This window comes from Rhincodon typus, chromosome 19 (genome assembly GCF_021869965.1).
Source record: "Rhincodon typus isolate 14 chromosome 19, sRhiTyp1.1, whole genome shotgun sequence".
Taxonomy (NCBI): Eukaryota; Metazoa; Chordata; class Chondrichthyes; order Orectolobiformes; family Rhincodontidae; genus Rhincodon; species Rhincodon typus.
Window position 1 is genome coordinate 26,703,881 of NC_063350.1, and position 13,445 is coordinate 26,717,325.

At 38.3% G+C, this 13,445-nt stretch overlaps 1 protein-coding gene across 3 annotated transcripts in view; it reads left to right on the plus strand.

The window, feature by feature from the left end:
- LOC109937175 (histone-lysine N-methyltransferase PRDM9) overlaps positions 1-13,445 on the plus strand; it is a 76,233-nt gene that overhangs the window by 36,539 nt on the left and 26,249 nt on the right. For all 3 annotated transcript variants that reach the window (XM_048608310.1, XM_048608308.1, XM_048608309.1), the window contains exon 3: positions 10,216-10,470. In XM_048608310.1, coding sequence (XP_048464267.1) covers positions 10,216-10,470 — 255 coding nt within the window. The remainder of the gene's footprint in view (positions 1-10,215; positions 10,471-13,445) is intronic.

The following is a 13,445-nucleotide window of genomic DNA, read 5'->3' on the forward strand; positions in this document are numbered from 1 at the left end:
CAGAACAGTTCTGAGGAAGGGTCACCGGACCCGAAACGTTAACTCTGTTTTCTCCTCCACAGATGCTGCCAGACCTGCTGAGCTTTTCCAGCAACTTTGTTTTTGTTCCTGATTTACAGCATCTGCAGTTCTTTTGGTTTTTAATTCCTGGTAACGATTACTTTAGTTGATCTCATCAATATGTTTTGATGTACAGTATATATATTCAAAGATGCAAGCCAGGTAATCGGAGTAAAAGAAGGTGAAATGAGGCCAATACTTTTACCATAGATTGAGGAAAATACAAGAACAAATCAAGGAATGACCAGGACGTCAATCAGGAAGAGGTCAGAGCAGCATTCCAAGAATTGAAGAATGGCAAAGCAGTGGGGTCGGATGGCATGCAAGCAGAATTATGGGCCTGTCTGGATGAATGTAGGATCTAGGTCCTGAAAAGCTAATCACTTATATTATGAAAGACAAAATCTCACCCATTGAGGCAAAGCATGTTGGCAACAATATTCAATGGAAAGACAGACATTCAGCTTGTAAATAAAAACAGAAGAATTATATATGAGACATGAGAAAGTTTATGGAAACCTATGAAAGTCAGTTTGATTAATGGCAGAGGAAACCTGCAAGTACAAATTTTGTTTTCAGGCAAGTGATGGAGAACCATCAGGAAGACCAGTGCAGCATTAAGTTTGTATTCATCGCTCCAGGAAAAAGTTTATGACAGGGTGCTTAACTTCTGCTTAACTTGTCCTGTATATTTGACATATCTATGTGAAAGTACCATTTATACGTTACAAAGTAGCACTTGTGTTGAGTTAACCTTGTGCCTAACGAGCCGGTCATTTCAATTTTGTCATTTGTCTGAGGAGAGGGTATGTCATAATATTCAAAGCAGTCCAGCTGATGACAAAAACCACCTAGCAATGGTAATTAGTACATGTCAGGCCACCTCCGAGTGAACTTGTACAAATTTGCAATGCAATTGAGGAAACATCATAAGTTAGGAGTTCTTTTTGTGAAATAAGTGTGTTTGTTATGTCAGTCAATAGATTTGCCTCGTTTGAACGAATAGTGGGGAAGATGTCATGTCATGATAGTGGTAAAAATATGAACAATCGATTCTTGAATAAAACAAAGAACTGTAGATGCTAGAGATCTGAAACAAAAATAAATAGGTGAAGTTCAGTAGGATCAATGGGAGAATTCAGTGATGTTTCGAGTTTGGTGACTCTTCGTCCGAACTCATCAATTTTTGACTCCTGTTGTCTGATTTTCATATCTGGGACCTTGATGTATTAAGTAGTGTTATTCTTTTTTAAAACCACTTTTAAAACGATGCAGCAACCAGCTGACCTAGCCTAGCCTAGTTCCGTGAAACAGCTGGTAATCGTCCATCTTACTGCCTCCCTCTCAAAGGAGATGACCTAGTGATAGAGCAATTTGGCGATACATTAATCTACCAAGAGCAAAACATCAATTAAACAGTCATGGTCTTAGGTTAAAACCTAACACCTCAAATTCACTAAGGGCTTTTATAATTGCTTATACTTTTTTTTAGTGCTTGGCACACTCCCAGTTTTAGACTTTACACCAGTTTTTGTGTGTTTGATGTCTTGCATTTTTAAAGCGTTTGCTACCAATAAGATAGATTTTCCTTTCATTCAAGTAATCCTTGTAGTTGGTTCCTTATTTGATTCTGGTGGACTAGCAAACTACATTGTTATTTTCATGAAGAATGGCTGCACTGTGGAAGGAATTAAAGATGTTTGGCGCAGCCAGCCAAGAAGATGAAAATATGGTAGCAAATTCACCCTCCTCACCTAATTGTATCAATAGAATGACATGAGTAAATGATTGAGAGGAATCCTCGCATTGCCCCTGACTTGGAAAGAAAATAACAAGTGAATGCAAAAGATGAGGCTGAACCACCTTCAGCCAGAATTGCTTACTGATCAATCCATTTTGGCTTCCTTTGGAAATTGCCATAATTACAGATGCCAGGCTTCAGCCAGTTTTGTTCACACTATGTTAAATCAAGTGACAGCATATCACATTGGATGCAGCCAAGGTTGTAGAGACTCATAAATATCCCTGCTGTTGTGCTGAAGTTCAGCGCTTAAGAGCGAAGCCGTGCTTCCAGCAAAGTTGTACAGGCAAGTCGGTTTTGACATAAAGTGTGTTTCTTCAATGCATTTTAATGTGATTGAAGAATTATAGAATGCTATTTGTAGACTGTGAACTTTCCCTATCTGTATTGGCTATAACATGATTCCGTCCCCATCACGTTAAATCTGGTTATTGTGCAATTTTCTTAAAACGTGAGATTGAATGAGAACGGAACTATCATGTTATATCAGAACTGGGTGTACAACATTAGCTTCTGCTCAAAAAGAGTTCAATATTTATCAGCCATGTCCTGTGCACAAGAAATGGAGGAAAATCAAGCCTAGCCAATGTGTGCTCTGTGAAACAACTCTTAATCATCAGCAAATTGATCCAATGTGTTGGTGATATGATCATCAAGCAATGTAACTCTCCACTAATCAGAGTCAAAGCTTGCACAAAGCTGCTTGTCGTTTTGAAGCCATTCATTGCAGCTGCAGAGCATCACTGCAGGAATTCCTCTGGGCAGTGTCCTAGGCCCAGCCATCTTCATTCAGCTGTTTTATCGGTAACCTATCCAGCAATGTGGAGTCATCTGTCCTTGCGATGATGTGTGGTGTAATTGCTGCCTGCCACTTAAGTGTCAAGTATTGAATTTCTCTAACAACTGTGGTTTCTAACCAACTTAGACTGATTCAGCAGTATTACCATTGCTAAAGACCTCAACATCAAAATCTTGGAAGTCATTAAAATAAAGCCGAGAAGTGCAGATGCTGGAAATCTGCAACAAAAACAGACATTGCCGGAGAAACTCCACAGATGCCGGCAGACCTGTTGGGTTCCTTCAATTTCTGATTTTGTTTCTGGGAGTCAGATTGGTCAGAAATCCAAATGGATCATCCACTGATATTTCAAGAGGAAACTTGGAATGAGCAGTAAAGGCTGGTTACTAATTTCTGCATCTCATGAGTGAATAAATATTACTAGATGATTTCCAGTTAGAAGAAAGCTTTTGGCTATTGTGGGAAAAAAAATCTGGTGTCTCAATGAATAATTGGTTACCAATAAAGACATTGGTGTCTCATTGTTAAATCATGTCCTTAGCTTCCAGATTATAAGATTAACAGAATTAGCACATCTGTCTCAACAGTTGCTATGATTGTAGAAGTTTTGTCAAGACTGGAAACATGGTTATCTAAGTTACTCGAGTATCTAAATTGATAAAGGTTAAACCTGGTAATATGAGCATGGATTTTGACTTAAATGTTTTTTCAGCATCCAATAGTGGCAAAACACAGAATATTTCATTGAATTGTTGAACAGTATTGTATTGCTTAAGAATAGGCAAGTTTAATTAAGATTTACATGAGTTCAAAATATTGACCAAAATCTGTTCTAATTGGAAGCAATTAAATATAATCTGTGCAGGTGTAGTCTTTAAGACTTTGACTAATATTTAGGCATGTTTTTTCCACAGATGGTGAAAATTTTCTGATCACAACAGCTGCTCAGGAATGCCCCTCAAAAAATGTGCTTTTAGCTAGTGCTTAGAATCTTGTGTTTTGCTGATTTGTTTTGAGATGTACTGCAACAGTTTTCCTTGAAGAAAGGAGATAGCTTAGAAGTGTTGGGAAATAGTTTGTCAGTGCAAGGAGTTTAGTTTAAAAGTTCCAGACCAGAAATGTTTTGTTATTTAAAGCTGAGAAGGTCTAAGCTCATTTATGTAAATGCTCAAGGAAGAGGCCATCAGACTGTCAGGCCAGGAATTGAAAGCAGCAATTAACTCGAACCTTTAGATGTGATAGAGAAGAGACCTCTCCTTTTGGCTTTTAAGTACAGTAAAGGGCTGCTATTGTGCCTGGTAAATAGTGTATTTTATGGTGCATTACAAAATCTTTCAAGTTATGTTATACAGAAATAATTTATTTTACTTTCATTTCTCTTGCTTAACAATTTTTATTTGTATTATTACAACCAAATCTGCAGCATAAGCATTTGATGAAAGACCACCTTGTTAAATAACAAAAATGGGATCTGACTTGTCCAGTAATAACATGAACTAGGATTGTATCAACCTATCCAGTCATACCTTTCCCCGATTGTATTCACATTGTACCTTCCCCCTAGCTTGGTCTTTGAGCTTATGCCCTTCAATCTCCTGAGGCCTGTGATGCATCCCAGTGAACTACAGATATAAATACTAATTCGGAGATTCTCTCAACTTATTTTGGGAGAAAAAAAGCCAATAACTTGCAGTATTTCCTGCATTTGTTTAACATTGGCTAGTCTGCATGTTAACCCCAAGTTTCTTCTTCAAACCAGCCTAATCACACTCTGATAGTAAAGAATATGTTTATTTGTGAGATGTTTGCACAGACTTAAGGGTTAGTAGCATGTTGGTGCACTGAGTTAATTAGAAATTAATTGAATTTACCTCCACTTGTGTACATTCTTTAACAGGAACGTGAGTAGGCCAAGGAATTTATCATTGTTTCGTGGTTAATTGGTTGTCAGTGGACAGAAATATATTTGAATATTTCATTATACACCACAGCATTTATCTCAATACAGAGTCTTTTTGTAAGTAAATTCAACGAAGGATTTCTATTTATTATGCCCTTCTCTGAATTCCAACTCAAATAGGATTTTACGGCTCTTTGCTCAACAAAAGTAACTCCCTATTGGCTTCATTTGGAAAATTGATATCTGAAATCCCCTTCACATGGCAAGTGTAAATTCTGTTGGTTTTAGTTAAAAGCTTTTTAGCAGCAGCATTAGCCCCTCTATATTGCCTTTTTAATATTCAACTATGGCATGCATCCTTACATTGCTTGTTCAGTGAGCAGAAAGCAAGTCTGTTAATAATTTTTACTTTTGATACATTCAGTTTTGCCAATAGGAAGTACACCAACAGCAATGTTAGTTTGTTGATAAGACTATTTCCACTGCTTGGTGCTGCTTTCTGATGACTTCTGAGCTTGACTTAAAATAGATTTATAAAGCTTCGAAATGATGAAAGCTTTAGGAATTGTTAAGTGGGAAAGAGGTCGTGGTCAGGAAATTCTCCTGGCAAAAATTGACATGGAGGAAGCAAATGGTTTGACATGAGGAAATTCATTTGACTTGTGAGTTGGTCATAAGGAATGAAGCTGAGACTTTACTGAAATATGACGGATCAGGGAAGGTAGTTGATAAGCATGAAAAAAAGTTAGAGTCAAAGATAATTTGAATGAAGAATGTTCAGGAGAGGCCTGGGATCCTTAATGCCAGACGGAAGTAAACTGACTACTTATAATTTGGACTTCAATGTCAGTCAATTATTTCTCAGTAGTTTGATCCTTGACTTCCAGATTTCCTCGCTGTTTCTGCTAAGGTAGCACCAAAGCGTACATCTTATAGGATATCAATATCTTACTGCAGTCTTAGAATTGAATGAAAACTTCTCCTGATCCCTCTGCTTTCAACTTATCAATCCATCTCGATCGAACTGTTCTCTCAGCTCTGAGTATGCTATTGGCTTCCACACCTGACTTATTCTGAAACTCATTGTCAAATCCCTTCAATTAGGGTTCTGCTCTTGCTTAGGTGCTGAGACTACCCTAATCAAAGTCATGAATTACAATCCATCAGACTACAATGGTGACAAACTAGACTTTTTGGTCTGGTTGCAGATTTTGCGACAGTTAACAACACCATTTCCCTCTGCTCTGTCATTCATTTGAGTGTGACTGCGCCTACCTTGCTGCATTCTTAAAAACTACTTGTGGCCAGAGAAATGCCAGCATTGGCTTCTTACCTGATCATATGTTATTGCAGATGACCCCTAGGCCCCTCCCTCTTTCTTTTTTGTTGTCATCTATATGCCACCTCAACATCATCTGAGAACAGCATCAGTTTTTTAATTCACACTGATCAGATGTGGACCTTGTTGCCAACACTAGTATGAATTTTGCATCCTCAAGCGCCGTTGAGTGTGATCGGGTGAGTACCTCCTTGAACCACGGCAGATTGTGTGGTGTAGACATGCCCAGAGTCCTTTTGGGATATTCTAGGTATTTTGGCCAGGTGAAAATGAAGGACTGGTGGCACGGTGGCTCAGTGGTTAGCACTGCTGCCTCATAGTGCCAGGAACCTCAGTTCAGTTCCACCCTCGGGTGACCGTCTGTGTGGAACTTGCATATTCTCCCCGTGTCTGCGTGGGTTTCCTCCGGGTGCTCCGGTTTCCTCCCACAATCCAAAGATGTGCAGGCTAGGTAGATTGGCTGTACTAAATTGCCTGTAGTGTTCAGGGATGTGTAGCTTGGTGGGTTATAGGGGACTGGGTCTGGGTGGGATGTTCTGAGGGTTGGTGTGGACCTGTTGGGCCGAAGGGCCTGTTTCCACACTGTAGGGATTCTTTGATCTATGAACAACAGTATTTAATGTGGGGCATCTGGAGGTTTTGTCATTCCATTTTGCTTGTTAGAGGTTGAGTTTGAGTCACTTAAAAGGTCTTGGTGATTTTTGCAATTCATTTTGTTGAGGTGCACGCTGAAACCATGCTTTTCTAATGGAGAAAGTGGATATTTAAGATGAGGTATTCAATTTATTGAGCTGTGGAGAATGTTCCATCACAACACTGATTCATGCATTGAGGACGGTGGAAAATGGTGCTTTGGTGCAGCTGTGCTTTTAAATATTAAGGGAAGCTGGTCAGATTTTGTCTTTACTGATGCCTAGCGTTGTGTTACTTGCCACACTTCAACAGAAACTCAAAAGTTGTCCAGGTCATGCAGCAGTTTGTGCCTGTGTGCACGATTATCTTGAGGAATTTCAGGTGGTACTGAACACTAATTAATGGTGAATATCTCTGTCCATCCGTAATGTATGAAAATTTTGAGGTAGCAGATGAAGATGGTTGCGTTGATAAACTGTCTTGAGGAATTTGTGCCATAATTTTGTGGGAATTTGATAATTGGCCTTGGACAAATAACTTGTCTTCCTTTTTGTTCAGTGTTCCTTTTTGTTCAAGCTGTATCTTTCCACCACCCTTCCTTCCCCTTCAATTTTCTAATATGTTAGATGGCTTTGGTGTTGGATGAACAGAAATTTTCTTCCAACTAAATACTCGGAAGACCAAAATTATTTTCTATGGTCCTTGTCGCAAATTTGGCCATTGAATCTATCTGTTTCCTTGAACGATCTGATGCTGAATCACAACGTTGTAACTTTGATACTACATTGGACTGTGATCAGATATTTACACTTTCACAAAGATGGCAGTAAAACAAAGAACTGTGGATGCTGAAGATCTGAAAAGTACATAAACAGGTATTTCTCGAGAAACTCAACAGGTCTGGCAGCATTTGTGGAGAGACAACGCTATTTTGAGTTCTCCTTCAGAACTAGAAGCAGCGAGCTGACAGTGGAAGGTGGCATGGTGGGTGGGTGATGAAGAGAGAGCCCAGACTAAGAGAGAAAAAGATATGCAGACCAAATGTTTGTTGATAGTAGGCTATGGAAGAACAGCTGGATAGGTGATAATAGGGACAATGAGTACTTGAAAATGTATTGGTTATACTAAAGGCAACATATTTCGTGACTGGACTATACTTAACTATATATCTTCATACCTTGCTGCAAGGACTATCCGTAATCCCCTTGTCTGTCTTCCTTGTTTCTCTCTTTCTCTGGGATCTATCTAACCATCAATCCATTCTCATAGTTCAAAATACTTTTAAAATTTGTGGTTAACTGCACATTTTGAAATTGTCTTTTACTCCCGAGTGCAGATCAAGAATACCATGGCCACAGTACTGATCCTTTGAGAATCCTGCTGTTGTACCATCTTCCAGTCTGAAAAACAGCCATTCGCCACTGCTGTTTTCTGTCATTCAGCCAACATGTTATCCATGCTGCCAGTGTTCCTTTTATTCCATGGATTCATACAACTCCACCCCTGCCCCAGGTCATCTGTTGCTGAAGCCTTAATCTGTGCTGTTGTTATCCTTCAATTTTAGTCCAGACCTCCCATGTTCCATCCTCTTTTTAAATTTGAGCTCATCCAAACTCGGCTACCCAAATCTCAACTTGAGTTCTGATTATCTATCACCCTTGTGCTCATTGTTTACCAGTTAACCATTGATTATCAGACTTTAACACTCTTAATTCTTCTTTGTATATTCCTCTATGGATTTCCTGTTCCTTATTTCTGTAACTACCTCCTAGCTGTACAACGCAGAGACTTTATTGAGTCAAATTCTGGCATATTTTTATGTTCTGAGTTTTATTTTGGTATGGATTATTCAAATAGTATTAAGAATCAGTTTTAAAAAAAACTGTAAGGCTTTTCATTTATCATTTATATTACTGACACTAGACTTTATTTGACATATGCTCACCCACATTGTAATTAATTGATATTGTGATTTTTCTTGTGCTTTTGATGAGGCTAACTTCAACTTCGTTTACCCTTGAATCAATTGCGTGGATTTTAGAACAGTCATGTGTAGTAAACTATTACCAGAACTCGGGGACAGCTCAAAAAATGAGGTCTCCTATTTAAAATGATGAGGAATGTTTTCTGCCGATCATGGGTCTTTGTAATTCTTTGCTTCAGTAAGAGTTTGAGGTGGTGCCATTGCTTTCTCGCCAGAGATAGATAACTTTTGACCCCTTGTTTTCAAAATTTTTCAGGGGGAGGCAAGAATATGGATTTAAGGCCGCACCTTGGGTCAACCATGATCTTATTAAATAATGGATCAAGTGAAAGGGGCCAAATGGCAGCCACTTGCTCTTTATTCATTTCTTTGTATAGCTGACATGATTTAGTAAAAAATGATAACTGTAATTGTATAATACATTGTACTGTAGATTTAGCTTAATTTTAACCCACAAGTACAGACCAAAGACTTGTCTATAAACCATCAATTTAAATGCCAGTGCAACGATCACTCATATATGAAGGAATCTGCAGTTAATATAATGCTGCTGTAGCCCTGCTCATTAGTTGTGAAGTACACTGGGATATAATGTCTTCCTTTTTGAAGTATACAGTGGGTCCCCGATCTATGAACGCTTGTACTTAAGAACACAATCTCATACAGGAGTGTAATTTTAAAGTTGTGAAATATGAACATTTCTTATGATTGGCTCCTTTATATTCTCCTGCATACTCCAGAACAGAACCCATTTGCCACCTGGGACTGCCTGTAGTTACTGTTGTAATGTTGGCAAGCATGCCCACTTCCCAAGACCTTTTAAAAGATGCAGATGTGTTCCCCCAATTTGATGTACTAAATCTGTTTCATTTAAATAAATACTGAAATAAACGATATTTATCATCAGTTTACAAAAATGCCACTGGTAAATAATGAAATCCAGTATCTGCCGTATCCTGAAATGTTTACATTGTTTTCTTCAACTAATGCATTCAACTTATTTATGGTGTCAGTTAAGACTTAATGGTAACACTCTGGCCCTTCAGTCAGAAGGTTGTCTTCTTACACCCAGCTTTAGAGATTTGAGTGCATAGTCGAGGCAAACACTCTAGTACAGTACTGAAGGAGTATTGAACTGCCTTCAGGGATTGTATTTGAGACGAAATGTTAAACTGTGGCATTGTCTCTTCCCTTGGGGCTGAAAGATTCATTAACATCATTGCAAAGGAGTTCCAAACCAATATTAGCAATCCTTCGCTATTTGTGGGGCCACCCTATATGCAACTTGGCTACACACTACTTAAAAACAGTAGCTTCAACTTATCCTCTTAAGAAAAGTAATGATTTATTGCATACTGTTCTTGCAGAAAGTTGATTATAGACTCAAAAACTGGTACTTTAACTCAGCAGTTCTGTGACACCAATATTCTAATTTGTCTACCAAAATGCTGGAAATGGATAATTGCTTCCATTTTGGCAGCCATTCATGTAGAAATTGTTCAAGTGTGCATCAGAGATGCATCAAATCATACCATAAACTTGTCCACCTCAATGATCCTTTGAAATGCTTAGGTTAATGTTTTTGATCAGTTTACTTGAACAGCATTAATATATTTTGCATAAAGATTAATTTAAATAGGCTAGTTAAATTTCTGCAATTAAGAATAACTCAGCTTCCTAACTTGCTTGTGTTTCCTAGGTGCGGATGTCACTGAACCAAGTAGTTCAGATAATCGAGGAGACAGATCCGATTTCTGTCAGAATCCAGAGGAGCCGCTAACCGGTGTAGAATCAAATTACCTTTCTCAGTTTGTTGCATCCGTAAAAGAAGAACAGCAGGCATCTACAGTGGCCAACTTGAGAGCTGCACTTCTGAGCAAGCATAACTTCTTATCTGTCAAGTCTGATCAACCAGGAGATGATAATCCTATTATTTTTGAATACTTGCCAAAAGGTACAACTTGCATTTAAAAAAAATTCACAGTTTATGCTAAATTGGACACAGCCTGTTAAAAAGTGATGGAAGGAAATGGGTTTAAAATTCCATCTGTATGTTATGTAGGCAAACTTGCTTTTTAACTTTAGCTAACAAAAAAAAGAGTTGTTGCAGTAGTTGGATATTCTGCCACTCCTCGTTGATGTAATAACTGATTTTAGCCTGAGAGATAAGCCAGAGGGTGTGTTCGCCTGATATGTTGACTGATAAGATGCTTGATACTACAGCAGGCCTTCTGAATCTATCTGCATTAATTCTGATTATTGGACCCCTACAGTGCTCCATCTTGTATTTGGTTGTTTTAAGGTTGGGATTTCTCCTAAAGCTCTCCTGGTTTTTTAATGAGCTAGCTTATCCTGCTGTTTTCCCTAACAGATTGGTTGTCATTTATCTCATTAATGCTTGGGAATTTAATCAGATTAACTTAGTCACCATACTCGCTACTTATTCTTAAAAGTGATATAAGATGTGTACGTTGCTTCTTCTCTTGCCTGTCAGTAATGTCATGTAAATTTATTTGCTGGAATAATATAGTATTTATTGAATAGTTCCTATTACTGCGTAAAATTAAATATCCCTTACTTTTCTAGTGATTGCAGCAGTGAGCTGTTTTGTGTTTTCTCAACATTTGAGTGCATTGCTAAACATTAAGTTTCTGAAAGTAATATTTTTGCTCAATCTATAGAGTAATTGAAATGTGAAGTTTTTGTTTAACAAATGGAATCCGAATAGGTACTGCATTCATGGAGTAGGGGAAATGGATTGTAGTGATCAAGATAGTTACGTGGAGTTCCATGCTTTCTTTGAATTTGCTATCAGAAGTGAGGACAGCAAAAGGATTTTAGGCGCATCTGTGAAATCCAGAAATCCCTGGACTGTTTTGGTGGACGGATATGATATGCAGTTATACATCACGTAGCTTAAATAAGGCAGTTGATCAGGTGTGCACTCCATATTCCTTTTTTATCATCATCCTCTGACTTACTTGAAGGAATTATGGGTCGGGGAGGTGAATATTTATTAAGCAAAAAATGACAATGAAAGCCATGTGTTGGAAGAAAGATCAGAGAAGGCAGGGGAAAGGGTTTTGGCTGTGAATTTGTGAATAAGCTGAGTAAAACTTATTTCTCTCATGAGTGAATGTTGAAGGTCCAGGTGAGTAAGACATTTGCTGATGAGAAAATGAGGTAATCTTGGACATCACAGGAATGATGAGGTCACAAAAAAGTCAATCATAAGGATGGCTGTAGAACCTGAGAAATTGAGGGAGAGGGAAGGTGGTGGCCAAATTTGCTGATACTTAATGCAGAAGCGAGTGGACCTTTTCCAAGGACTTTAAATGAAAGTTCTTAAGGATAGAAAGAGGTGAGGTGCTTGCAAGCAGAGAAGGTACTAAAGGAACAAGAGCAAATGCAAGGCATTTGGTATTAAAGAATATGTTACCACTGATTATTTTGATTGCCCAAGTGGAGTAAGAGACTATTTTTTTGTAAAGAAGAATTTCATCTGTACTGATGGCTGTGTTTCAAGTCATGAGCTGAATTTTGATAGGTCAGCCCATGACTAAAATGGTCAGAATGGCCCTCCTTAATAAAGGAGTAAGCATCTTCTGAGTTTATGGTGAGAGTTGATCCATGGGCACAGTTATGTTGTTAAATAGGCTAATTCCATACTTGAGAGGGAAGAAGCTGATTGCTCGGAGTAAAAAGTGCTACGGATAAGGCTTTTGTGGTTTGTGATTTGCTGAAGGATGCCAAGTTAGTTGCATTGGAAAGGCCATCTCATTTATGGTTGCTTCAGGTCTTGGACAGTGCTGCTATGGAGGAAGAGATGTCAGGAGGCAGGTAGATAATAGTCTAAGTTTAAAACTGATGTACGTTCAAGCCGTACTTGTTAATGAGCACAAAATCTGGGTTGATTCTACATTGTCGCACTGAACGATTTCTTCATTTTTCGGATGAAATGTTCATCTGGGACCCACTGAGGGAGTGATATTTGATCCAGAAACCACTAAAAGATATGGTGTTTGATACAGCAATAACTGGGGAGCAGATAAAGCCCAGTAACGCTGGAGCTGGTGAAAGAGTGAGCTTTGCTTAGGCTGTCAGTAGGTAACTGTGCCCTTGAAACCTGTAATGCAACAGTCAAAAGTTCCCTTCCAAAGGTAGATCAAGATAGAAAGTCAACAACATGTGCATTGCAGCTCCAGGAGCCATGCCTGAAAAGAGCCTAACAAGCAAGAATGGTGGAATTTCCACGTTTAGACAAGAGAAACTGGAGTCTAGGCGTTTCCCTCCGAGAGGGAATTACTTTTACAGGATCATCCATGAAGCAGCAGCATTGTGAGCGATTAGGGTATGATGAAGTGATAGTTGGGAAGTGGGGTTGGAAAGGATTATGACTAGCAGCAGAGAAACTTGTACTGCAAAATGCAAGGATAAAAACTAATGAGTTTCAAAATTAAATTTGCGATCTATTACTTGCATTACTTAGGCTTGTTTGTTTTATCAAGGAATAGAAATATTTAAAATTAAATGCTTACTTAAAATTTATTTACTATGATGACCAGCTTCAAATGTGGAATCAGATTTCTGTTAGAGAAAATTGCTCAGAAATGTTTTCTGTACATTGAATGTGGGGAAAAAAAAACTGATCCTTCGCTTAAACTGGATTTCTGTATTGTTAAAAGAGGGCTTTTAACTAATTGTTTAAATAAGTTTGTGAATAATTAATCACCATAGTCACATTAGGAACAAAATCTATTGTGTTTAAAGCACGACTGCAGCAGCAATGTTATTGTGTAAGGCATGTGGCTATTTTCCTTTTGAGCTATAACCCCTGCATTGTACTTGGCCCCAGGTTTCCATCCTTCCGTTTTAGTTAGGAGGATATGATGAAACTGGCTAGTTACTTCTGACAATTGTTGATGCTTG